General features: G+C 47.7%; 10 protein-coding genes and 1 non-coding gene across 11 annotated transcripts; 7 read left to right on the top strand and 4 right to left on the bottom strand.

Moving 5' to 3' along the window:
* Positions 1 to 136: 136 nt before the first annotated feature.
* On the top strand, positions 137 to 1,063 carry VFPPC_06444 (C6 zinc finger domain-containing protein; the record flags this gene model as incomplete). Its single annotated transcript, XM_018285474.1, has 1 exon — positions 137 to 1,063. One exon carries the CDS (start codon positions 137 to 139, stop codon positions 1,061 to 1,063), a length of 927 nt encoding a protein of 308 aa, XP_018142637.1.
* A 1,643-nt stretch (positions 1,064 to 2,706) lies between these two features.
* On the top strand, positions 2,707 to 3,313 carry VFPPC_06446 (Cu/Zn superoxide dismutase-related protein; the record flags this gene model as incomplete). Its single annotated transcript, XM_018285476.1, has 2 exons — positions 2,707 to 2,947; positions 2,997 to 3,313. 2 exons carry the CDS (start codon positions 2,707 to 2,709, stop codon positions 3,311 to 3,313), a joined length of 558 nt encoding a protein of 185 aa, XP_018142639.1.
* A 909-nt stretch (positions 3,314 to 4,222) lies between these two features.
* On the bottom strand, positions 4,223 to 5,134 carry VFPPC_06447 (beta-lactamase domain-containing protein; the record flags this gene model as incomplete). Its single annotated transcript, XM_018285477.1, has 1 exon — positions 4,223 to 5,134. The coding sequence occupies one exon, from the start codon at positions 5,132 to 5,134 to the stop codon at positions 4,223 to 4,225; it is 912 nt and encodes a 303-aa protein (XP_018142640.1).
* Positions 5,135 to 5,533: 399 nt separating this feature from the next.
* On the bottom strand, positions 5,534 to 5,817 carry VFPPC_14044 (hypothetical protein; the record flags this gene model as incomplete). Its single annotated transcript, XM_018291815.1, has 2 exons — positions 5,534 to 5,672; positions 5,738 to 5,817. 2 exons carry the CDS (start codon positions 5,815 to 5,817, stop codon positions 5,534 to 5,536), a joined length of 219 nt encoding a protein of 72 aa, XP_018142641.1.
* A 2,395-nt stretch (positions 5,818 to 8,212) lies between these two features.
* VFPPC_06448 (fungal specific transcription factor domain-containing protein) lies at positions 8,213 to 10,373 on the top strand (the record flags this gene model as incomplete). Its single annotated transcript, XM_018285478.1, has 3 exons — positions 8,213 to 9,176; positions 9,237 to 9,663; positions 9,716 to 10,373. 3 exons carry the CDS (start codon positions 8,213 to 8,215, stop codon positions 10,371 to 10,373), a joined length of 2,049 nt encoding a protein of 682 aa, XP_018142642.1.
* A 1,777-nt stretch (positions 10,374 to 12,150) lies between these two features.
* VFPPC_06449 (MFS multidrug transporter) lies at positions 12,151 to 13,321 on the top strand (the record flags this gene model as incomplete). The annotated part of the gene is made up of 4 exons (XM_022428510.1): positions 12,151 to 12,156; positions 12,211 to 12,545; positions 12,615 to 13,014; positions 13,067 to 13,321. The coding sequence occupies 4 exons, from the start codon at positions 12,151 to 12,153 to the stop codon at positions 13,319 to 13,321; spliced, it is 996 nt and encodes a 331-aa protein (XP_022284325.1).
* A 1,139-nt stretch (positions 13,322 to 14,460) lies between these two features.
* VFPPC_17299 lies at positions 14,461 to 14,538 on the bottom strand. The gene has a single exon. It is a non-coding gene; the product is annotated as a tRNA-Arg (tRNA).
* Positions 14,539 to 15,341: 803 nt separating this feature from the next.
* Positions 15,342 to 16,549, top strand: VFPPC_14045 (hypothetical protein; the record flags this gene model as incomplete). Its single annotated transcript, XM_022428901.1, has 5 exons — positions 15,342 to 15,693; positions 15,766 to 15,785; positions 15,872 to 16,216; positions 16,274 to 16,314; positions 16,363 to 16,549. The coding sequence occupies 5 exons, from the start codon at positions 15,342 to 15,344 to the stop codon at positions 16,547 to 16,549; spliced, it is 945 nt and encodes a 314-aa protein (XP_022284326.1).
* A 1,375-nt stretch (positions 16,550 to 17,924) lies between these two features.
* On the bottom strand, positions 17,925 to 19,094 carry VFPPC_14046 (2OG-Fe(II) oxygenase family oxidoreductase; the record flags this gene model as incomplete). The annotated part of the gene is made up of 3 exons (XM_018291817.1): positions 17,925 to 18,632; positions 18,698 to 18,773; positions 18,829 to 19,094. The coding sequence occupies 3 exons, from the start codon at positions 19,092 to 19,094 to the stop codon at positions 17,925 to 17,927; spliced, it is 1,050 nt and encodes a 349-aa protein (XP_018142645.1).
* Positions 19,095 to 20,287: 1,193 nt separating this feature from the next.
* VFPPC_16334 (hypothetical protein) lies at positions 20,288 to 20,630 on the top strand (the record flags this gene model as incomplete). Its single annotated transcript, XM_018294087.1, has 2 exons — positions 20,288 to 20,323; positions 20,439 to 20,630. 2 exons carry the CDS (start codon positions 20,288 to 20,290, stop codon positions 20,628 to 20,630), a joined length of 228 nt encoding a protein of 75 aa, XP_018142646.1.
* Positions 20,631 to 21,563: 933 nt separating this feature from the next.
* Positions 21,564 to 24,016, top strand: VFPPC_06450 (oligopeptide transporter; the record flags this gene model as incomplete). Its single annotated transcript, XM_018285480.1, has 13 exons — positions 21,564 to 21,589; positions 21,646 to 21,845; positions 21,902 to 21,957; positions 22,043 to 22,167; positions 22,246 to 22,356; positions 22,407 to 22,553; positions 22,613 to 22,652; positions 22,720 to 22,819; positions 22,875 to 23,064; positions 23,134 to 23,142; positions 23,202 to 23,293; positions 23,353 to 23,589; positions 23,646 to 24,016. The coding sequence occupies 13 exons, from the start codon at positions 21,564 to 21,566 to the stop codon at positions 24,014 to 24,016; spliced, it is 1,704 nt and encodes a 567-aa protein (XP_018142647.1).
* Positions 24,017 to 25,024: the final 1,008 nt, after the last annotated feature.

Here is a 25,024-nt window from a genome sequence, read left to right on the forward strand (position 1 = left end):
ACGAGCGGAATAACCGGGCCCTAGTGCAACAGAGTCGAGAGATGTACATGCGCAGTTTGGAGCATCTGCGCATTGCACTAAGTAAAAAACGTACACGTTTGAGTGATGAGACGTTGGCTGCATGTCTCGCCCTGCAATGTACGAGCTGGCAGAAAGCCCTGCAGCAGGAGTAGAAGGGGCAGAGAACTCAATCAAGGCAGCCAATGGGTACACAACGCACCTAATGGGTGCGATGATGCTGATGGAGTTGCGCGGTCCGGACATGAATAATTCGCCGCTGGCACACAGCTTGTTTCTCGGACTCCGTCGGTACATGCTGCTGGGCAGCTTGATGAACCACAAGGATACTTTCATATCGCACCCGCAATGGAGAGAACGACCGTGGGCGGTGTATCCGAAGAACCTGCTGGATGTTTGCCTGGACGCGCTGTTTGAGATGCCGGCTGTGCTGCGTCAGTGGGACGCCGTTTCGCATGAAAGCAATGACGCCGTCATCCAACACAAATGCGCTGCTATACTCGATCGGTGCAACGAGCTGGATGCAGATTTGCAGAACTGGTACGTCGAATACGAACAATCATGGTCTGGACCTCTGTATCAGACGGCATTCTGTACGCTGAAAAGTCAGTTTGACAATGACGAGCTCGGCAAAGTGTTTCCGATCTCTTACCACTTCCCCGTCTTCACAATTGGCTATGTCCTCATCACATACTGGTCTGGGATGATGGTGGTGCATAATATCGCCATGGCCGCTCAGTACAAGCTCGCATATGTTGCGAGCATGTCCCCGTCTGGCACCTTGTCCGCATGTGCAGCCGCCAAAGAACATACAGATATTTGGCTGGATATGGTGAGGAATATGTGTCAGTCGGTGGAATATTTCATGGGCCAGGAGACTGGACGAATTGGCCCTACGACAGCCATGGGAATAATGCAGGGCTGCATGGCGTCTTTGAGCGGCGAACCAGAGCTGTGGGGGAGAGAAAGAGGCTGGATAGTGGAAATGATGGGCCGAATCGGGAAGAGGTTAAATCTTCCGAGACATGACATTTTGTGGAAGTAGCAGTTGGGGAGGATTAAATTCTTGGCACTAAAAGGTGTGTTCACAAGACAAAGTTGAGTCAGGCTGGCGGATGCTTGTGCATCATGCGGTGAGTGCCAACAATACCTAGGTACACAAGCAAATGCTCTACACGAAAAAGTGAAAGTAGTGAGATATGTACAAATTAATGATTGCATAAGAAGCGTGGCATTAGCCGAAATTGCTTATCAATTCAATTGTATCCGATCACGTCTGCACAATGTCTGAGTGTGCCATTTTAGCTCCAAGTTCAAGGTAGGATCAGATCAGCCACGCCGCCGAACTCTGACGTTAAAATGACCACCAATGGCCTCATCGCATCAAATTACGAACGTCAAATGTCGTCTGTGCAGTGAGGATGATAAAGCGTGGCCGGAGAAACGAACGGAGTCTGTGCTGATGCATCAAGCCGAAACCCCAGAATTGCCAAGTGTTTGCAAACATGTCAAGTGGATTCATTCGACTCGGAAAGCGAAGCGGCTTGTGGGCCGATGTAAATGTTTTGAAATGCCCACGGAACAATCCAATTGTTTCGCTTCCCTGATGATCAAGAGTTCTGGCTGTATCCCTTTTCCGTTCTTCCGCATGCCAAGAATGGAAGGGCTCGCATACTGAGTACACGATTTAATTTTACACGCACGACTGAGTAAGCGATATAAATAAAAATACATTGCACATTTGCTATTTCGAGGCAGGTCGGTAGGCGCAGGCGCAGCAGAGGTCGTGATTCCACAGCAATGAGTGGACAAGGGCATCCGGTTGGCGTTCCGTGGCTGGGGCTGCTTACTGGCGTCTGGTCTGCTTTGGTCTGGTTTTGTTTGCACGACACAGGGCTGTGATGTGATGCGAGGAGGCAGGGGCAGGGACAGGGATCCAGCTTGGCATCAAATGATCGGCGGCTCATTTAAATTGTTCCCGGGGTGTCTGTCAGCCAATCGTGTGGGAGCAACGTGGGTGCGATGAAATAAACAAGCTGACGGACGGTGCTTCAGTTCGTGGTTGTCGACTTGTGGTTTGGAATCGTTTGCTGGCTGGTGAACATGCAAACATGCTACTTCTGCTGCCCGCTTGGATGCGGTGCATGGTGCTTAATGCAACGTAATGTGATGTGACGGCGTGACAAGGGAATTCTTGGTTCAATCTTTTTTTTTTGTCTGGTTCATGCTACTCCGTGGTGTGACGATGCTTGCAAACTCCCTTGTGTGGTTGGTGTTGGCGCCTGCTCCTTTGGCAGCGCAGCAAAGCACAGCACAGCCCTGTCTCACTCGACCAAATCAAACCAGACCGGACCAACACGGATGCCAGTTTTTCGTTTCCTAATCTGTCGGCTGGCGCTGCTCGATGAATGACGGGCTTGTAATGACCAACTGGTGCGTTTCTTTTTAAGGTGCTGGCTTGCCGGCTGGCCAAACTTTATTGGCACTTGACTTTTTGTTTCTCGGCTTGTTCCTTCCTCTCAAGTGCTGCTTGACTTTACCCCGTCCACACCCAAATTCCCGCCCAAATCTACACCAAGTCCCGACGAATTATCCAAGCACCCAGAACTTGGTGAATGGAATCAGTTGGTGTATAAATACTCGTCAATCTCTCCGCCAATTCACCACCATCATCAACAAACCATCAACATGCGTTTCTCAACTCTCCTCGTCGCCGGGTTTGCTGCCCTCACCCAAGCCACTGATGCCCCCATCGTCAACAACAACCCCAACACCATCTACAATGCTGTCCTACCCCAGGAGGCCTTCTACCACGGCAAGCTGAACGGCAATATCCGCGGCTCTGTGCGTGCGTCTCGCGGCCCTGACGGCAAGGGCGTCAAGTACAAGGTTCACTTTGAAAACCTTCCCAAGGAAGGCGGCCCATTCAGTACGTTGCTAACATGTTCCCTCTTTACACTCTAGCTAACCGACTACAGTCTACCACGTCCACGCCAATCCCGTCCCGTCAGACGGCAACTGCACCAAGACCCTCGCCCATCTCGATCCCTACCACCGCGGCGAGGACCCCCCCTGCGATGCCAGCAGACCGAACACCTGCCAGGTCGGTGACCTGAGCGGCAAGTTCGGCCATATTGTGGGCGGTCCGTTCCGCGCAGAGTACATCGATCCGTATAGCTCCTTGATCGAGGGGACGGATGCGTACATCGGGAGCAGGTCGATTGTGGTGCATTTTGCGAATAAGACGCGGATTACGTGTGCTAATTTTGAGAGGGCTTCGGGTTGTGCTGCTTGAGTCTTGGGGTGGAATTTGTATTTACTGGTTGTTGTTGAGATGATGGGTCATGATGGATTATGCCAGCGGCGATGTGCAGTAGCTTTTGTTGCTAAAAGATAGGATCATGAATTAGGCAAAATGGCTAGTGTTTATTGTTAAGTCTGCATTGGATGGACGCTGCTTTTGGTGATGGGCTGATGTAGATGTCTGTTCCGCCGATGGAAAATAGGCCTGTCTTGCATGATTTGTCGCTGTTCGTGTTAGCGGGTTGGAGAGGGGGAGGGACGCCACTTACGAAAAGAATTCGCATTCTATGTCATTTGAGCGTGTCTTGATTGATCGAATGTGGTAGCTTCTGGTTCATTCCATATGTATTAGACAGTTGTGTTGTCTGCGGAGGACGTGGTAGGAGTTGCTCACGATGGCGGTTCTAGTGTCACGCATTCTTGCGATTTTATCTCTTGAATTGGTTCTTTTAGCCCGTACTGTTTATATATGATCGCCTAATCTGTTAGAATACATGTAGTAGTCCTTCAGGTTTGGAAGCTCACCAATGGTTCTATACGCATGGTCAATCCACCAACAACCACAAATGGCATGATGAGTGACCACATCATGACGATTTTGTGTACGGATGGATGTGCTTGACTTGTTTAACGTTGGTAGAAACTCAATAACGAGGCGTCTCAAATAGTAAACCGATTTCATTATCCCACATGCATCCTCGGCACATCATGGCTGAAGATTACTACTCACATCATCGCACACACTCCCATCGACTAGAGGTTGGAACCTACCATTGAATTGGCTACCATAGCTATGGTACCTTGGTTCATCAATAGATGAATACGACCTTCCAAAAACATCATCACCACAACGCTAATGTGGGGAAACCAGTGGGAGCCAACCATGGTAGAAACCTATATCCTAAGCATTCTTTCGTACCGCTCTAATGGCATCTACATTCTCTTTATGCACCTCCTCATACTGCTCATAGTAGATCAAACTACCACTCCCCACATCCTCCGCAACAACCTCCCGCAACGACTTCCTCCACGCAACCGGCTCCTCCACATGCTCCGTCATAGCAGCGATATACCTAACCGTAGCATCTATAAAGGAGACATCATACCCTCCTCCCGCAATGCGATCCGGATCCCCATGCGCAGGAAGGATCTTGTCAATCGCAAAGGAAGCCTTCATGCGCTGCAGCTCCTTCTGATGAAGCGGTAGGTTTGCCGCCTCAGCGATATACGTAGCCGTATCTTCAAGGGTATCGCCCGCAAATAACAGCCGCAAACTAGGTATCCAAAGGATAATAGAGTCTGAAGTGTGGATATTGAAACTGTGTAGTTCAACGTGCACATGCCCAATTTGCAAGTCCAATTGCCCCGAGAAGGTCTTGTCCGGAACCACGGCATCAATGGGCGGGTCAATTCCACTCAGTTTCTCCCGGTTCTTCTCAATTCGTGATGCTGTGCCTTCGCTGCTTATGATGGTGCAGTCTTTGAAGGCTCGCGCTCCAGCAATGTGGTCGGTGTGCGCATGGCTGTACACTACGCTTACTTTGGTGATGCCTAGACTGTGGACGTGGCGTAACACTGCGGCGGCATGCTGGACGGTGATGTGAGCGTCAAATATGAGTGCTTCGTCGTTGCAAATTATAGAGTAGCTTGCTACGCCGAGGGTGAAGGCGCCGTTGTCGAGCCAGTTTGGTTTGTCTGAGTGGTACCGATGGCCTGTTCGGCCGTCGTAGTATGCGTAGATGTTTGGGTAGGGGTTGAGGATGCGGAGGGTTTTCAGCTTCCCAGCTTTGTTTGATTCAGATTGTTGGCTCATTGTGTCGCTGAGCTTGAATGTATGATGGATTTTGCTGATGATGGAAGTGAAAGAGGTTGTGAGTAGGGCGTTATGTTTCGTGACCTGCCGGTTATGGATTCTGTGGGGCTTTGGATCAGTGGCGGATGACGATCTTGCTGGGATGTTTTAGGGTTATGGGATCTATGTTATTTCAATTTGCGAACTATGAAGTAGGTTTGGCTGTAGAGATCATGGATTCTCGTGCTTTGATTCTCATGTAGGTTCACATTGTGTTGTATACATCTGCATTTTCACCTTGTTCAGCCGCGAAATCACAATACTATATTTCTTTCTGTTTTCAACAAAAGATAACTTATAAAGAACCACCCAACGATTTTTATCAACTATAATCGACAATAGCCTCCATGCGCCCTGAATTTAAGAAGATCGAGACGCTGTAGCGGCTAATCGCTCGGTAACCGGAACCTGACTTGGCCGGTGTTCGCTGACATATCGTGTCAACATGGAGTCGTTGGCAGGCTGATGGTCTTGCGAGTTGGTATTTTGCACTGGTTCTCTGTGTTTTGTACATTATTAGTCGTGATTCCTGCTCGACGGTTACCATCCTGAGGTTCCACTGACCGGTTGAGAGCTGCCGCAGCAGACCTTTCAGGCGTTACAGTCTGTGAAACGCCGTTATTTTGAGGTTTTGAGGCACTCATCTTGAGAGACTACAAAGAAACAGGTAGAAGGTTCCTCGTAGTAGAAGAATGACAAGTAGAGAGTCGATCTATGTCAAGAGGTGGAAAGAACACGGTAGTTAGGCTGGGAGAAGCCCAAACGAAGCGACAGAGAAACATATTGGCTGTATTAATACTACTGTTTACAGAGCAGAGAATCAACAATGCTAAAAATGACCCGTGTCGTAACACAATAAGTGACACCCCGTTGGATGATGATACCAAGTGTACCTCGTTCTTCTTACATGGCTTGAAATGACTTGGAGCTGTCCAATAGACTCACGAGGTGTTGTGATTGGAGCCCAACACGCCATATTACCGCTTTAGGTTGTTCCCTCTGCCGCGTTGCAAAAACTTGGGCAGCGGCATCACGACACGCATTCCGTGCAGCAGCTGCTGCACGCGGATGCAGGTTGATTTGCTATAGTTTGGGTACCGTATGGACTGTAAGGTCAGTATGGATACGCACTGAGATTTATAAAGACGAGAGTGCTTTTTATGACCACCATAGCTGTTGGATTGGAGTTTCTGGATACCAACACAGCTCATCTTGGATTGGGCAGCGATTGTCAACGGTCCGCCTCACTCGGCACAACCCAGGCTCTCAAGACAGCCACCAACCGGCAGGTCGCCCGGATGTGATGAACGCTCGTAACTAACCCTGCTGTTTCCAATTAACTTTCATCGTAATGGTGTTTTTGTGTCAAGGATGAGAGTGTGTGGGTCGATGGCTGGATGGGAGGATGTGAAGTAGAAACTGATGGTTGGACGGTTGGATACCACAAACATCGGGTTGGCTACATCCCGGTAAAGGGGGCCGTTTTACAACGGTCGTCGTTCAAGTAGCCACTCGGCAGAGTATTTTTCTCTTATGCATCATTTTCGGTTGGAAATCCTAGTGTTCACGATCGTATACCTTTACGAAAACCCGAGACCACTTGGGAGTTCGATAGCATAAGCGTCCATTTTTGGACGTTCATCAAGAACCGGATGCTTTGCGCAAAATAGAGGCTATGACATCATCCGGCTAGTCATTGTGGCCAACGAAAGGCACTCGCCTTCTCGATACGATCATGGCCACTGACTTCCATCTCCATTTCCTTTGGTCGTACGTCAGCCCGCCAGGCTCGTTCCCACTTCCAAGCCGAACAGCATACTGCACTGGTGATAGTGGCTCGACGTCGACACAAGTTTCAAGTTGCATCCTAAACAACGCTATTGTCACTGATTTGGAAGAGCCGTAGTCCCGAACGCGACGGTCTGCGACGTTCTAGACTACGTATTAGACAAGGTTACGGACCGGAACACGATCAACGACAACAACATCAGCGAGATGTGGAATATGGTCTCAGACCTAAAAGTCCCTGGGTGCAATATGTCCACTGCGTCTCGAATCTGAATATCGAAGCACAAAGTTTCAGCAGGTTCCAAGTACCTAGCTTGTTTCACGGCAAACTGCTGCCAATACATCTCCAGCACGAGTGACAAACTCTCCAGATATTAAACAAGCTTGATTCAGTGTATCCTCGCCTTGTATGGTAAGCCAGACAAGACAGATTGTCTTGGTTCACGAGAGATATCGCCACCCGTAGCGTGCACATTTCGCTGCGTCAACTCCGGTCGTCGATATCTCACCACTGGCTGCATCGTCGACACGGTTCAATACAATAACGCGGAACGAATGCGGTGCTCATCATATAACACTCTCATGCTCGCATGGCCCGCTAATTCACGAATCTGGCTGACAGCCAGGCGTAAACATTGAAATCATATCGTTAGCATCAACTCAAAGATTACTAGATCGGCCTACAACTTCGACTGGATTTACTCGGTAATGGTGCATCGGGGACAACCTGACGAGCCTTTGTCAAATTGGAGTTGCTCAATACTGTCATCGTTTTATTTGTATATGGGGTGAATCTGGCATTCTCAACCTGGACCTTGCGCTTCGTGTCGGAGGCCCTTTAATTTGTATAAGTCATTGTACATTAATCTTGAACCCCTGCAAGCTGTGGCTGATAACGTCGAACTGTCAGAATCCGCAACCCAACCCTACGGATATAATCGTCCCGAATCTTATTACTCGACGCTTTAATCCGTCATCAACACATTATTCATTCCCGCCAATATTATACAAATATTCCCTCGTAAACCAGGAGTACGCCCTCAGCATGCGGAGTCAAAGTTGTGCTTCTGCTTTTATGTAGAGTTAGTCTCCTTCCAAATTAGGAAATACGCCGAAGCCGAAGCCGAAGCCGGATTTGTAACCGACACTAACTGTCTCCTTTGAAGCCAAAACCATCAGAGAACGCTGAGCTTGACTGTGGTATTCTTTGTATTCGCAGTCAATCGTGCTACAGAGTACAAAAGATGAATCATGTCTGCGGATATCCACATGTCACCCGTCACCGGCGCGCCGAGGAGAAAGAATGGGAGACAGCAAGCGTGTGAACCATGTCGACGCAGAAAGGTCGCCTGTGACCACAGAATGCCCGTCTGCTCGAGATGCAGACGCGGTCGAATTCCCGAAAGATGCGTCTACGTTACGTCAGAGCGTCAAGCGCTAACTCCCTTGTCGCCGAGCCCGAGTTGCTGCAAGTCACCGGCTGTGGCCAAGACCCCAGACCTAACAGTTGACAGTACAGTCAATGCACCTCGCCCGGATGGAAGCACAGGTTTCTTGGGGGCGACGAGTTTCCCGGCCTTCTATCAAGGATCTCAGAGCACGCCGTTGGGACCAGAGTCTCAGACATCCTTACAGCAACCATCTGACGATGTCTACTCGAGAGCCGAATGTACGCCGAGGGCTCTGCTTGACCTGGCCGTTCGGACTCTACAGAGTATTCCAGATCAGACGTCAGCAGAGGCGTTGATAGAAGTCGACTCTAGTGCGCACGATGGATGGTGTCGACTTGTTGGAGAGAGGTTGCATGCGTCCCTGTGGTCTGTGTTTGGAAACTATCTCAATGGTGAAAGGAACGACGCCTCCATGATGCATCTTGCAACAAAGATTAATGAGAATACGACCAAAGCATTCAAAGAGCATGAAGCTGACCCTGATGAATGGATCAAGTCATTTTCAGGACCGGCCCTGCGCTGGGAGGCCTTGGGCCATTTGTTTGTTTACTGGTCATACGGGGCGAGGGGGATACAGGAAGTTTGCATTTCAAGCAGGTGCAAGGATATACAGGCCAGCGGTGCGCTCGAATTAATGAAGAGGTATAAGATTTGCGCATCGTGGTGTATGGAGTTGAGTCGGGTTGCTAGAACTAGCAATACGTTGCTGGTATATCTCGCATTCAAGCATTGTCAGCTGGAGTCGCATTTTTCCGGGGAAACCAGTAAGTGATTTGCCTATCAAACAAGAAGCCTGAAGCTTAAGGTTAAACATCATTGTACAGGCGTAGAGTACTGGAAGACACATGGCGAGATTATTTCATTGGCAACGTATATGGGGCTCCATGCCTCGCCTGACACATCCCCCAACAACTGTTCCGTATCGGTGCAGATGCATCGCAGGTTGTTTGCTGCAATATTTAGTCATGACAAGACAGCTGCAACATTTACTGGGAGACCACCCTTTCTCAGCCGCCGATTTGTATCAACACCACTCCCACTCGACATTGGAGACGAGGAGCTGCTTTGTAACTGGAAGAGGGAAGATTCGCAGCATCTCCCGCCAGATATAAATGGATGGAACACAAATGGCAAAATTCACGGCGTAACTTTCCCAAGGTCGAGAGCCGCGCTGGCATTTATTAGGGACGAGATCTTGGAATTTGCATTGCAAGGCCAACAGTACTGCGTGGACAACGTAAAGACTTTGACGTGAGGTTCAATCTCTACGCTAAACCTGATCGGCTGCTAACATTTCTTACAGAAACCTGAGAGAACGAGCGAAGAATGTCATGGCCGGTATTCCACCAGCGATGATCCATAGACCCGAAGACATGACATGTAAAACAGGCATTAATAAGCGAGACATTGTCAATAAGCTGCGGCTCCGGCTCGATCATCTTCAGAATATCTTCCTGATCGAGCGACTATTAAGCAAAGAAGGTGACCAGGATTGTGGTTGCGATCTATTCGACACGAGTCTCGAAATGATTTCCCTAGCTCTTATTCTCTGGACGCACCAAAAGCGCGTCGACTATCCCGAAACATGCCTCGACTGGCTCGTCATGTCCTACGCAGCACCAGCAGGTGGTGTGTTATGTGTCCAGCTGTTGAAATGCGGCACAACAACGGCAAAAAAGGCCGTTATTATCGAGAAATTAAGTATGCTTGTCAGCTTTCTTGACTGGGTTGCGCCGACGGCTCCAAACTATGCTATTGGGAAGGGCGTTCAACAAGCTGTGCGGCGGACTATTGAGCAATCGTTGGAAAGGCCGGCTCAAGGAACAGCTGAGGATGTGCAAAATATAGGTTCGTACTGGGCAGCGGAGGCGATGGAAGATTTTGATGGTATTTTTAATTTCGACTTGTTGGATACCTTTGACTGGTTGAGGCCTGAGGTCATGAGTGGTAATGTAATATAGGCGATGAATGGATGACAGTTGCGTTACTAGGTATGGGGGAGACATATCCGACATGTTTGCAGCGTTTGGCAAGCACGCAATGCTTTCAATGCGGGATACGGTACCTGTTTTCTGTATCAGATTCATCTACGGAGTTTCAATCCCTTTTCTGGGTTGACTGAGGAGAGGCGACACGACAAAAAGAAACAACTCCTACTGGGCAACAGTGACCCTTCTGGTCTCTATGAACTATTCTGGGGTTGCAATACTCTGCAGTTGACAGCAAAAACGTAAATGTGTGTTCAAGAGTCTTACAAATCGCATGTGCCACTTCCCGTTTCCCTCACAGTCTCAACTTTCGCAACGTCATACACAAGTTGGAGTCCCAGACAGAATTTGTTTAATAATGAGCCTGGTTATAACATGCATGAAACATCTGTTCCATCAGAGTCTTGTTATGTCCTGAAGCTTGCATCCACCGGCCCGGCAACAGCGGAACGTTCGTCTGGCACGTTGCCAACTCAGCTAATGCAAGCCACTATAATGTCTAACCTCACCTGGCAGTTTGGTGTCAACACAAATTTCCTCTTTAGTACTTGTGGCGCTCTCTTTCAACAAGCCAGACTTGTATCGTAATCAAAGAGCTTCTAGTGCCAAATTGCCGCCTCTTATGCCGCCAGCCATTGTATGCGATTATTCCCGTGTTGATTAGGTGATAGCATAGACAATGTCAGAGGATGTATAACGTTCTATGTGCAGTTTCTTCAATTCTATATTTGTCATGCTTCCGTTCTTTCCATACAATCCATGCTGGCCAAACCTGAAGAATGAAACATCGGTATATAAGAGCAGGTCCTGAGCTTTTGCCTCAGGTATCATTAGAATAAAGACCAGCAACACCATAGCTATAGAGGCTAACTTCTACAATGGCTACGACGTTGCATAACACAGCAGCCACCTCTACTCAACCCCAACAGTTGGTCACTACAAGTTCCCTTCACGAATCAATTCCACCCGCTTCGTCAGAAGACCAAGACCTCGCTACTGCAGAAGCAGGCTCAACTCGCCGATTGGAAACCACAGGAACAGAATTACACTGGATAAGGTCACATCAAAGCCAGCACGACCAAACCGTCGGTGTAACACCCAAATCTAAGCTAGATGAAACGTCACTGCTGCCTATGGGAGCTAGAAGACCCTATCCCCTAGATCTTCCAGCACAGGATGATTACATTGTTGAGTTTGACGGACCTAGCGATCCCACGCATCCACAAAACTGGTCGCTGAAACTCAGGTTTGTCCCGTGAAGTCTGAATCAGTTAGAATTCTAACCCGAAGAGTAGGTGGAGTATAACCGGTATCCTATTAGTCACTACTTTCATTACTACCTTTGCTAGTGGCGTTTACGCACCCGCCATATCGACAATTGCAGCAGACTACCACGTCGATTTAGAGGTTGCGACTCTCGGTGTCACGTTATATGTGCTTGGATTCGCAGCTGGGTATGTTTTCAATTCACTATGGGGAAAGATCTACAATATGTCTATCTAACAATAGACCGTATGGCTAATGCCTATGAAGACCGGTAATTTGGGGTCTATTGTCCGAATTCAAGGGCCGTCGCTTACCACTTGTTGTCGCCGCGTTTTTAACCGCAATTTTCCACTTCGCCGTCGCTGTTTCAAAAGACCTTTAAAGCATCTTGATCAATTGATTCTTCGCCGGCTTCTTTGGAACCAGTCATCTGACAGTAGGTGGTGCGGTTTTTGTAGATCTGTTTGACAATAAGACGCGTGGCATGGCTGTAGGTTATTAGCTTGCTGTAGATTATCAACAATATCTGCTAACATGCGCAAAGGTCACTGTGTTCACGCTCTCCGTCTTCATTGGGCCGATGGTTGCCCCCTTCATCGGAGGGTTCATTTTGTCGAGCCATTTGGGTTGGAGATGGACGCAGTACTTGTCCGGAATATTGGCCTCGGCGGCTGCTGTGTTGAATTTCCTGTTTGTTCGAGAGTCATATCCGCCCATCATACTAAGCCAGAAAGCGGCAGAGCTACGCCGCCGAACAAAGAATTGGGCCATTCATGCTAAGCAGGAAGAAGTTGAGGTGGATTTTAAAGAGCTACTGGAGCGAAACTTTACACGCCCACTTCATATGCTGGCTGTTGAGCCTATCGTTCTTCTTATAAGGTTTGCCAGGCACCTACGATATCCCACACACAGGTTGATGAGTATTGCTAACATGCTCTGTTTGTGCAGTCTCTACTCTTCATTCATTTATGGGCTGCTCTATCTCTTTCTGACAGCTTATCCTGTCATATTTCAAGGAGTATACGGCATGAAGCCAGGAGTCAGTGGGCTTCCAGAACTAGGCGTCGTCATAGGCTGTTTGTGTACTGGCGTCGTCATGATTCTCCGTCTGCCCGTATATCGGAGAAAACTGGAGAGAAACGAAAATATACCCATACCCGAATGGCGCTTACCAGAGGCCATGTTCGGGGGTATCATCTTCGCCGGCGGTATGTTCTGGCTCGGATGGGCTGGATACCGTAGCCAAGTCCACTGGATTGTACCAACCATTGGAGGCGCCGTAGCAGGATTTGGTATTTCCATGGTGTTTCTGCAGGCATTCAATTACCTAATTGATTCCTACCTGATGGTTTGTGATCGTCATCCCATTAGAGAGACACGTCGCTAACCAGACAATGCAGCTTGCGGCATCAGCTCTCGCAGCCAACACCTTCTTGCGATCACTGTTTGGGGGAATTTCCCCGCTATTCGCCTCGTACATGTTTAAAGGAATGGGAATTAATTGGGCACTGACTTTGTTGGGATGCGTTGCCTCGCTCTTTTCTCTGGTGCCATTTGTGTTCTACTTTAAAGGTCCGAGGATCAGACAAATAAGTAGATACACACCAAAGATCAACATTAATGTGCCAGCTTCGACACCAGAAGAGAAGGTATAGCATTATATAACCGCAGAAATGGAGTTGATTTTGGTCGGTGCGACGTGGAAATTGCACCGCAGTAGGTGCTGGTTAAGGATTGTCTGGGAGCAGCATACCGTTTACTGGTTCAATCCAACCTGGCCGGGTTGAAGGCCTTCACAGTTTAATAGATTCATGTTTTGCATAAAATCTTCAATTAAAAGCGTGAGTTCAAATCGCCTGTGCTCATGTAAAGTTGGTTCGTCGCGTTGGTGTGGTGATTTGGCGGCTCTGGTTGATCATTGGAAGGAGGTTCAATGTTGATTAACCATGGTCATTGAGTTTGACAAAAGACTTCTGGTAGCTGAAAGATCAATTGAAAGTCAAGTACCAGTTGCTTCAGCTTCGGTGTCCAAATCCAGTTGCCACCGCCTCTCAAATTGACACCTTCCCGGGTCTGTGGGTTAGTCTTGGCATCAGGCCATCCGCGATTTGCGACACATCGACCATGGACCTTCAAGAGATGACATCCTGACATGGAGGCAATTGGAACATTTGAAGTCCGTCAGCTTTCAGTGTGCACAACAACCGGCATATTGCCTGTGCGCCCTGTCTGCAAAAACATGGCACACATGCAGTGCCCACTCTTCCTGTCAAGGAGGTCACATGACCATCCTTCACAAGTTGACGTTCACAGCTTCCATGGGTGCACAGTTTCACAGGTCTCAGGGCTATGATATATATATCTGAGATTGCCCCTCCGTTGAGTTGGCTGGCTCTTTCCTTCGTAACCATCAAATACATCCAACTCAGGAACCACCAGACACGTTACCAGACATCTCACACGCAGCTCAGGCAACGACGTTTCTCAAATCTCCACACTCAAAACCAACACAGCAAGATTTTCCCCAGTGCTCAGGACATCCTGAGACGCAATCGTAATCTGCATTGACATGTTGCTACTCGAGCACCACGGCTTGGTTGCATGACATTGCTCCTCACTTTCCTCTCTCCACACTCCCACGTGCAGCCCCACTATGCCACCAATTGAGGTATAGTCCCACTTTACTGGATCAAAATCACCGTGCCACTGCCCTACTGTTATCATTTAAACAAAAAGCATGAAATGGCCCCCAAAAAATATCAAATAGGCCAAAAAAAAAAAGAATCTTTTTGCTCGATGTACCAGGGACTCGAACCCTGAACCTTAGTCTTGCTTATAGGAGGACTACGCGCTACCATTGCGCCAGCACACCAACAAGCAACAATTTTTTGGATGTTATTATGTCCTATATAGTCTTCCACAAAATCCGCACCGCCAAAAATTTCGACCACCTATTGACCTGAGACACTGCGATTCGGCAACCACAATACACCTATCTGCATTCACAGAGTAGAGCACACATTGAACATGCATCCACCCGATGCACATATTTCTTTTAATTTTGCATTGATCTGGGAGCCGTATGGTCGAGAAGCAAGTTTCTGGCCATGTTTCAAGGCGATAAGTCCGTCGAGGTGCGAGAACGAGGTCTGCGGGGCGCGACCCGACTTCACTGACCCAGGGCTACGACGTTAAGTCTTACATTTGATAGATAGTGACATATTCTGTCTAGGAATTGTCGAGGCGCTCACGGAGTTGACTCCTGTATGATGTCGAGTGCGAGCCCTGGGTAGAAATGAACATCAAGAGGCTTGTCAGTCGTGCAGTAGGGCTGTCTTACTATGACTCGTTCCCCAGAGTCTAGAAGAAGTTGGGCGACTTGTCACAAGACCTAAACTGGCATCGTAGAGTAGACTGACGAGATTTGCAAACGTCTACAACCCGCATTGACATCTGTGTGTGACCCTGGCTTATATATTATTGAAGCCAGCCCAATCCATTTTCAGCTCCGGGGTTTTTGTTAGCCCTTTTCGCCAAGTATTTCTTACATTTCACTGCACACCTAATATCGATTTACGTGTGATAGGATAAACGAGTTTCTTTTTCTTTGGAAATCTTGGCCATGAAGGGCTCCCACCAGCAACCTTAGAACGCCAATGCGGTCCAAACCTCTCCATGTTAGACAGCACAAGAGGAACTCTGGTGCCACCATGGTACAGGGCTGCGTCGCCGGATGCCCAAGAAATGAGACTGGTGAACATTACGCTGGGCGTAACGCTTGGGATATGGCTCTGGGGCGCGGACAAGGCTTTCACTCAGACTCGGGCTAGTTGGAAGAAGCATCGCCGCGTAAACGCCTACATGGTTCTAATCTGGTCAGAATTAGCTGCCTGTCTTGTATTTAGCCTCATTGCTTGGTGCTTCCTAAATGCCTATTACGGGCCAAGGTTTGTCTCATTGTCTTCCATCTCGCCATACGATGCAAACACTAAACTACGGCTTAGTTTCGAACTCTTCTTTGCAATTGGTAAGTCGACTTCTATTCATGCAACCCAGCTTGAAATTTTACGCGACGACTAACATCAACACTTACAAACAGTCGGTGTATGGTGCATACAGGTATGATTAATGTGTTGATAGATCCAGGTCGCGGATCTGTCTCGTCAGGTATCAAGTGGGACATTGATCTAATGGCGTCCATCTAGGTCCAATGCCTCATGCAGATCATAGTTAACCGCATACGAATTTTAATGGACGTCCAAGCCCACGGAACGCGACTCAAGTGGGCTGTTTTTGGTACACTTCTTGTCGTCAATCTAAGTGTTTTCTGTTTATGGATTCCCGCCAAGTTGCAGATCAGCAAAAGTGTCATACAAGCCAACGAAATTTGGGATCGAATTGGCAAAGTCATTTTTCTTTTCGTTGACCTTGGACTTAACATAGCCTTTGTTTACCTCGTCAAGGCGAGGCTCACGGCCCGCGGCCTGACCAAGTACAACGCCTTGTTTAAATTTAACGTCGCAATGATTTTCATCTCCATATCACTTGATGTAAGTCAATCTAGCCTAGTAAGAGCAACGGTGGAGAGGTAGTCTAATTTGCTATAGATCATCAATATTGGCTTAATGTCACTCAATTCTCCATATGCGTAGGCGCCCTACATTCCGTTGGTATAGACCATTGCTGATTTGCCTAGATATTTTCAGTTTCAATCACTGGCCTACGTTATCAAATTAATCATTGAGTTGACAATGGCTGATCTCATCATCCGTGTGGCAAGATCTTCCAACGAGACTGGACCATACGCGTTGCCAGGCTACAACGGCCCGACCTTTGCATTGTCATCTTACTCATCATGCGCATGCCAAAGGGAACGATGCTAGAAATCATAACAGAGAGTTGCAGCAAATCTGTGTAACTTTCAGTGAATCATTTGTAGCTATCTATCAATAAGCTTACATAATCGTACATAACTATAAAGACGTCCAGGTACGGAGTAAAGTAACTCTACTGTATCCAAGGGATCACTGAGTGGCCTTTTGATGAGTAATATGCCAACGGGACTCAGTGTTGATGCTAACCAAGATTCAACTTGATTATTCTCTGTGAACGCCAGCTGAAGTTTGTGAATGGCAGCAACTCGTAATTACTCATGCCGTTTTCACGGCAGGCGACGACTTGATGTGCCTCGGCACTAAAGCTTCGTTTTTCATGTCTTCATCACTCTTGTTAAATCGCCTCCTAGGTCTCGATTCTACTCTTATTTTAGCAGTATTATATGCCCTCCGAGATTGGGGCGCCGTTCGAGTATCCTATTATGAGCCATATAGCTTGCATAGTTACTGCTTGTTTCCTGCCCGTCTGCTTTGGCAATGTCCTCCTGCCACTACTAGGCTATATTGCAGCCATATCTCCCACCTTTAGGAAATAGCCCACTGCCCCGAGACAGAAAAACTCAAGACATAAGTAAATGCTGCCCCTTTCCCATCCAAAATTTGTCAACGAGTACAATTCAGGCTGTTTATCGGCATCAGTGGAGAGTTCTCAGGTTCCATTGTTTAAGCTTAAACTTGCTTTGTTAATATTCGAATGGTGTCGTCTTCAACCACAGGTGCTCAAAATTTGTTCCCATCCGGGCAGTATATCCCTAAGTCTCAGGTCCCATGACGATTGCAAAAAACTATCTATTTTGAATTTGGTCGTCGGATACAGGGTTCGGCGGCGAGGGCCGTTACAACTTCACTGGTATGCCTAAGAATTCAAAAATGCTCCCGTACGTGGATGTACTCGGATGGTCACAGATGTGCTTAGGAGTTGCGCCGTGGCACTGCATTCAGAATACCGAGAATTTGGGGCAAGGTCCGCAGCGAGTGGGAATGTCGTGCTTCTTTTCTCCAGATTTGGTAAGAAATTAAAATAATTTGACGCCCTGTTAGTGTAATTCAATAGAAGAGCATAAAAACATGAATATTATAATGAAAATAAAAGTCTTTTTTGTCACTGCGTTGGCTGCATCATCATATTCAGCGCAGGTGACATACAAGCTGGCAGAGCTCACCCAACATCGTCCCAGTATTACACACAACTATACAACAGTTTTATGTAATTCAAAGAATGTTTAATGGCAAACATAGAAGCATTGAAATCATTCCCCTCAATAAGTTATCAATTTAAGTAGTGACTATGCATGGACAATCTGGGCTGTGCTGCTCAACGGCAAAGTAAAAATTGAAACATAGATGATAGGAGGTTGAAGCCTTAGGAACCTCTCAAAAGGGCTCCATTCTCTGCTCCGTCCCAAAGCCCACTAAAGTCCAGCTTTCCAGTGGAAATGGTATTCTTTTCTTGTTCGCTGTGTGCTCGACGATAATTCTGGAATTTGGCTTCCAGCCAAGACGCCCCCGTCCAGCGGATGCCCTCGGTGTCGGTGAATTGAACGCTATTGCTAGCGCGCAAGAAGAAGATGGCAGCGTATCTGGATTCACAAACCCAGTGTGGACTTGAAGGGATGACGCGGTGCAGGCTTGACTTAAGCTTGGAGTGGGAGATGAACTTGAGGGAGTCGCCGACGTTGACAATGGCGCAACCGTCCCGGGGAGGAACATATTCCCAGTTATCAGTCCTAGGGGAGAACACTTGTAAGCCCCATTCAGTATTGAAAAGAACTGTAATGCTGCCTGTGTCAGTGTGGGCGAAGTGCCCTGCACTCGTCCCCTCTGGGAGGTTCGTTCGGGGGTAGTGCTGTAGCACAGCTGATGAGGTGGAAATCTCGTCGACCCTGTGGAAGCTCTCAAATCTTTGGTCACTCTCAAGCCCCAAATGATCAGATAGACTTTCCAAGATCTTCATGGCCACTTCACGAGACTGCTTTATAAAGCTGGCGAACTGCACCTCGTGCTTCTGCATTCCCCGGGGGAAAGAGAGCCTTGGCTGTGCCCTGGGATTATAGAATAGATCTATTGGAACCTTAAAGAGCGATCGTATTATATCAGTTTTCTTTTGTCAGTATCCTATCAAAATAATGTACATACGCGTAAGTTCTCCGAGCCATTGCTTTTCTGTCTCATATTGCCTTCGTCCAACCCCAGGCTGCCCATAGGCTTATAGCTAGTTTCAGGGGTCAGAAAAGATCTTCTAGCCGGGATAGGCAGAAATCCCTTACCCGCAGATGTTGTAAACTTGTATATCTTTACTCATGTCTTTCAATTTCTCCTCCAGGGGTTGTGCGAAATATTCTTTCGCGGCTCCGAAGAGGGCAGTAACGTTGAAAGTATAATCCGTCATTTGCTCGGTATCTAGGCTGAGGTAGAAGAAGCCCCATTGCTCACATGCATCAAAGAGCCTTGTCATTTCAACAGGATCCCTGGTCAGCAATTTCTCATATTTGACCAAGGGAATGTTTGCAACGCAATAGTCTTTGCTTGACATATCGAGCTGCACTGAGGGCTGCAATGTTTTGAATTCCAAAATAGACGCGTAGGGCTAATAGTTAGTGTGCTGAAATTATTCCTGGATAGTGAGTGGCATGTAGATGTAGCTTTATTGTGGCCGAATACATTAAGTTGCTGTACTCCCGTGGTCCTCGGCATGCTCCCTGCAACACACAGTCGTATGAGCTCAACAACCAACTCATTCTACATGTGAGCCATCATACACCGCAACAAATTCCTCGTACTGGCAGACTTGCAGAGCTTTTGTGCTACCGTATCCCGCACTGCCCCGGGCCAAAGAGGGCAGCAGCGATGTAGAAGATGCCTGGCTGCCCTTGGCTTCCAATGGCAACTGGGCTCGAAAAGTCGCCGAACTATGAGACACTAGACATCTTTTGTGTACCGAACACATACTAAATCGAGAAATTGGTCTGCATGTAGAGCTTGTCGGTATCAACTTGTTTTCTTGCATTGAAAGCAGCAATGTGCTGGCGGAATCGGCACTAATTGAGAGCAATGCTTCATCTCTTCTGTGCATGAATCTTCCTGGAAGCCAATTAAACGATTGACGATGCGTCTGTTTCATATTTCACAGCCTCGTATTATGAATTGCATCAGTAGCGGTTACATTTTGCTTGGCTGTAACGTGACAGGTAAACAGATAGCAATATCACGGAACGACAAGTCGAAGATCAGCCGACTTGGCATGGCCCGGCCGAGTGAGTCGGAGCAGTTACACAAGACATGTTCGATTTCAAAGGCCTCAAATCCCCCAAGCCTAGTTCAATACTCGCGTCATCAACAGTTTCATGTTTGCTTTTTGCCACGCCAATATGCCACGGACGTTTCAGTGCATATACACCGGGGACTAGAACCATGAGCCTTGGCGCCAATCTGCAGAATTCCCCCCATTCTTCCATACTCTGTTGTACCACAGATTATCTAGTATTTTTGCCTTCCAACGGCCTTAAAACTGCATAATATTAGTGGTATTCTTTGTGAGAACTCCGGTGAGTGCTGTGAACTTCATTGGGTGTCGAAACTATCCGGGCCTTTGATTGCGTAGGACTCCTGAGGCATCTCGACGACTGAAAGATACCGAAGATCATGGAAACCCCGAACCTGGGCCGACATCTTGCCATTCTCAGCTTTTTCCGGCTTCAACATACTTAATTCTATATACATAGCCACATGAAAGGCATGACTATGCAGGAGAAGCCAACCAGAGCTTTGACCAGAATGTAGCTGGTATTCGATACAATCGTAACTTCAAAAAGCTTGCTGTGGTACCTTGCCACAATGCATGAGTCACCGTAAACAGCTTGCTCATCTCGAAGCATAGCTCTTGGTGTACGAACTTGCTATATCAAAATTTGTCATCCTTGCACCAGGACCGTTGGTGGACGGACCGTTTAATCCAACCCATGACCCTTACACTTATTCAGCTGTTGGTTCTTGGGCATGTTGCTCACTGCTAGTGACTCTGCGATGTGACCGGCCAAGACGACATGTTATGCACTCCTATGACACCTGAGAAGACACCTGCTCTCCCAGACTAATCAAAATGCTTTGAAACAAACAATACATCGCTCATTACACCACAGGGCCAGTTACCCCAGACTTCTCTACAGTATCCGGTTTCGGCAAGCTTTCAATTGGGCATCACAGCGTGCCAAGCAACTATTAGCAGATGCAACGACCACGAGAACAGTGTGGGACAATTCTAGCTCACCGGTTATAGACGTGCTTCAGTGACGACTTCGAGGATTCTGACAAACTTTCGATATCTCGAATTTGTGAGTGTGGCTATTTTAGGCTCACGAACGGTAGTACGGTCGCCACCAACAGCCTCCCTAACACAAGCACAAGAACCTAGACAATGAGGCATACTTGGGCAGCAATGGAGTTAGGTACAGAAGCCTTCTCATGCTTGTAGGACTAGACATTCCTCTGTGCTACAATTTTCTCAATAAAAGTTGAATAAGTCACCATCACATCCATGGCAGATTTGGAAATGGCCGATGACACAAGCTTCCTTTGAGGCATTGGATGTGGAGATGAAATGACACCACTTCTTCCTCACTGCAACATAAGCTGACATGAGGGTACACACGTTATCTCACACCAATTACAGCTTGCCTCATGGGTTTGGCAAACGCTTCACCGCAGGTCAAACACTGTAATCACAACTCTAGACTTACAGCCAACTTGCTTCGTGCCTCCGTTAGTCGGCAGCTCTGGAGACACAGAACAGATGGTGATCCAAGCGCTGCAGTCGCGGTTGGCAGTGTTGAACTGACTGATCACATTGCCACTCCTCTGCAATCATCACCTGGCGACCAATTTCTCTCTGCTTGAGGAGAAAATTGAATACTATAGCTCTTGCTTTCCTCCAACAACTTCACTGGTCTGAAGATTTGGAAACCCAAATATCTACCCAGTTGCTCAACTGCTTAGGAAAACCAAAATGAAGTGCTCTTCGGAACCTTCAAGGTAAGCCAAGTCTCATAGCTCTATAATGAGCGTTTAGCTAACGGAAAACTTGATAGAAGCCCTGAAAAGCAGGCCAATGTGCAAACGGCACCAGTCCTGGAAGCTCGTTTTGTTCAGCCAGGGAGAGACATGCCAACTGCAGAGGATTTGTTGTCTCTACCACGCGTTTGTGATAAAATTCCGCACACAATCTTCTTCGTAGTCGTGGCGGAGATGGCTGAGCGATTCACGTATCGATCCCTGACAGGTCCAATGCGTAAGGATAAGAAGCCGTTTAATCTGATTGTCAGACTGATATTAATCTCGAGCCAGAAAATTACATCCAGAACCCGCTTCATGGGTCCACTCATCCTGGAGCTCTTGGAAAGGTATGGACATTATGACTAAATTTTACAGGTCTTCGTGAGGTCGTTTCCGAAAGTCATCAGCTCTGACGTGTGTTGTACATGTTAGGGACAAGCTACAGCCACCGCTATAGGATATTTCTTCACATGTTGGTGCTATCTAACGCCAATTCTTGGGGCCATCGTCGCAGATAGCTGGTTAGGCCGCTATAAGACGATTCTGATCGGAACTATGTATGTGACTCTGTCGTTCGAATACCAAATCCCTATGCCACCAACTTAAACCCCCTTGGACATGTCTAATGGGACCAGTACTGCCACCGTCGGCGTATCAGTGTTGTTCATCACGTCACTACCCCTCAGTCTGGAGAACGGTGCTGGATTTCCAGGACTCGTTGTTGCGTTGTTCATAATTGGACTAGGGTAGGTCGCCAGATCTCTTGCCTGAAACTGCAACCGCTGACCTGGTGTAGCGCTGGAGGAATCAAGAGCAACGTCGGCCCGCTCGTGGCAGAGCAATATACGGGAAAGAACCCTCATATTAGCCTTGACGCTCGTGGTCGGCGGGTAATTATCGACCCGGACATTACAATTCAGACGATATTCAGTCGCTACTACTGGTCCGTATCATTCTTGCATTTGCTTTGTGGTTCGGTGTGAAATTAACAAGGAACTCCAGGATTATGAATCTTGGTGCTTGTTCAGGATTGATAGCAGTTGTGAGTTCCATCTCATACGAAATCGATGTGAGCTATTCGTGCTAACATGAGACGACTACCAACTTAGTGGTTGGAGCTGAAAGTCGGCTTCTGGGGAACATTTTTAGTCCCGCTGTGTATCTACGCCCTGGCAGTCATGGTGTTGATTTGGGGCCGCAAGAAATACGGTACGAACAAGTAGTGTGTACGTCTTCACTCGTTCCGTCTAACAAACCCGGGTAGTTGTGCGCCCACCGGAGGGCTCGATAGTACCAAACGCCGTCCGAGCACTCTGGATGGGTTTCAAAAATAGCAGAACCATGGACACTGCTAAGCCCTCATATCAGGAAGCGCGAGCTGGGGCATCCAACATACCGTGGGATGACCACTTTGTGGAGGAGATCAAGATTGCCTTGACTGCTTGTCGCATACTGTGAGTTTAGGCTAGATGAACGAAAATTCACCCGAAAAGTAAAGGGCTAATAACAAACTACTGAAACAGTTCACCATTGTAAGTACTACTTCATACGCCTTGAGCTGTGGAGAGAAAATGAAGCTTAAACACGATAGTCCTTTGTTCTGGCTTTGTCATGGAACTTCCATTGGCAATGTGATTAGCTTGGCTGGCGAGATGAGCACTTTCGGTCTTCCAAATGATCTTTGTATGTTACTTGTTTTTTGCTCAAAAAAGCACGTTAACGGCACTAACCTAATTTTCTAGTGGCAGGAAGCGTCAATCCGTTGAGTATTCTCATTCTTATTCCGATCTTGTCAGTAACTCCCCAAGTACTCGTCTTCCTAAGATCAAAACACGTATTAAGTGGGTATCTACCTAGTGATCGTTTCTTGTATCCGGCATTACGTCGTGCCAATATCCGATTCTTACCGATTACGAGGATATCGTTCGGGTTCTTTTTCATGGCAGGCGCTATTGCCCTTGCGGCCGGGTTGCAGTCCTGTAAGCTCAGTCCACTACAAACATAATGGTGCGAACCATGCTTACTGCAGCGATAGTGGTGTATTCCTCGCCGCCAGAGTCCATCAATTTCCTGTGGATATTTCCCATTTACATCCTCACGGCTATTTCTGAAATCTTCGCATTCGTCACCAGCATGGAATATGCCTACACAAAGGCCCCTAAATCGATGAAAAGCTTGGTGGCCTCCATTAACCTGGTCTTATGTGCGGTAGGTTCCCTTCTGGGGCTGGCAATTGCACCAACGTCGACGAAGCCCCGAGTTCTGGTTCAGTTCGCAACCCTCAGTGGAGTCATGTTTGTACTGGCAATTGCGTTTTATGTAGTGTTTTCTAAGTATAACAAAGATGAGGAGAAGATGAACAGGGTCGAAAGACAAGAGAATCGTACCGACACTATCGCGCCTTAGAGCATATCTCAAAAAGGGATCTCAATTTGCGGACACAATTTGTTTTGCTTTGAAGCTTAGGCTATGTATGTCTTACGTTTAAAAGCATAGGTACTTCTTTGGCAAATGTGCGACTCCAGTTATAACTACAGTAGCAATAGACAGCGCGGGGTGAATAGCAATTTCCATGACCTGATCGCAGGATGACCTTTGCAAAGGGCATATGCAAGTGATGACAATTGCCAATGGGGTAAATAGAGGAAGATTTTCACGTCACTGAAACGTAAGGCCGCGTTCACCTCGAACTTGCCCTCCTCTGGCCAACGGCAGGTGATGATTAACGAGACTCCTTGTCGGTTCTTTCTGCTCCCAACGCATTATACGAGTACCGATAGCGACAAAATTTGGGGCCGGGTGCGAATGTTAGACAATCGAGTCAAGTGAAGTTGAAACCGTTGCTGGAAGAGTCGGTAGAATCCCGGATCAATGTTGGAGCGTGCCGTTTTAATGGTGACAACATCAAATGATTCATTCCTCAGCTGACAACCTTCAACCCACCGTGGAGAAAAGCATCAATCCGACGACAATTCAGGAAGCCAATACCAAAGACGGAATACTCGCCAGCTAGTGGTATCTTAATTGGAGCCCCAGATTTGGCTTCAATTTATCCGCCATCAGCCTCATTCTAACAAATCGGACACTCAGTGTCGCGACGGCTACAAGGCACACTTTCAGGGTCGGGCACGGCAAAAAATGGCAAAAATAGACCCATGAACATATAGAACGTCGAAATGCCATCGGAACAGCCGACGTCGACATCACCACCCCTCTCTCCATCGAATGCTTGTGAGAGGTGTCGGCGTGGGAAGCGACGGTGCAACAGGGCCACGCCGACTTGTTCAACATGCCAGAAGTAGGACTCGCGAGTGCCTCATGGTTTAGTTTTGGACATATATCTGACGTAAACGTTCCAGATCCGGTAGCCGTTGCACCTACAATGATATACCTCCTGCTTCAGAATTCTTGACG

The sequence above is a fragment of the Pochonia chlamydosporia genome, chromosome 5 (assembly GCF_001653235.2).
Source record: "Pochonia chlamydosporia 170 chromosome 5, whole genome shotgun sequence".
Lineage (NCBI taxonomy): Eukaryota > Fungi > Ascomycota > Sordariomycetes > Hypocreales > Clavicipitaceae > Pochonia > Pochonia chlamydosporia.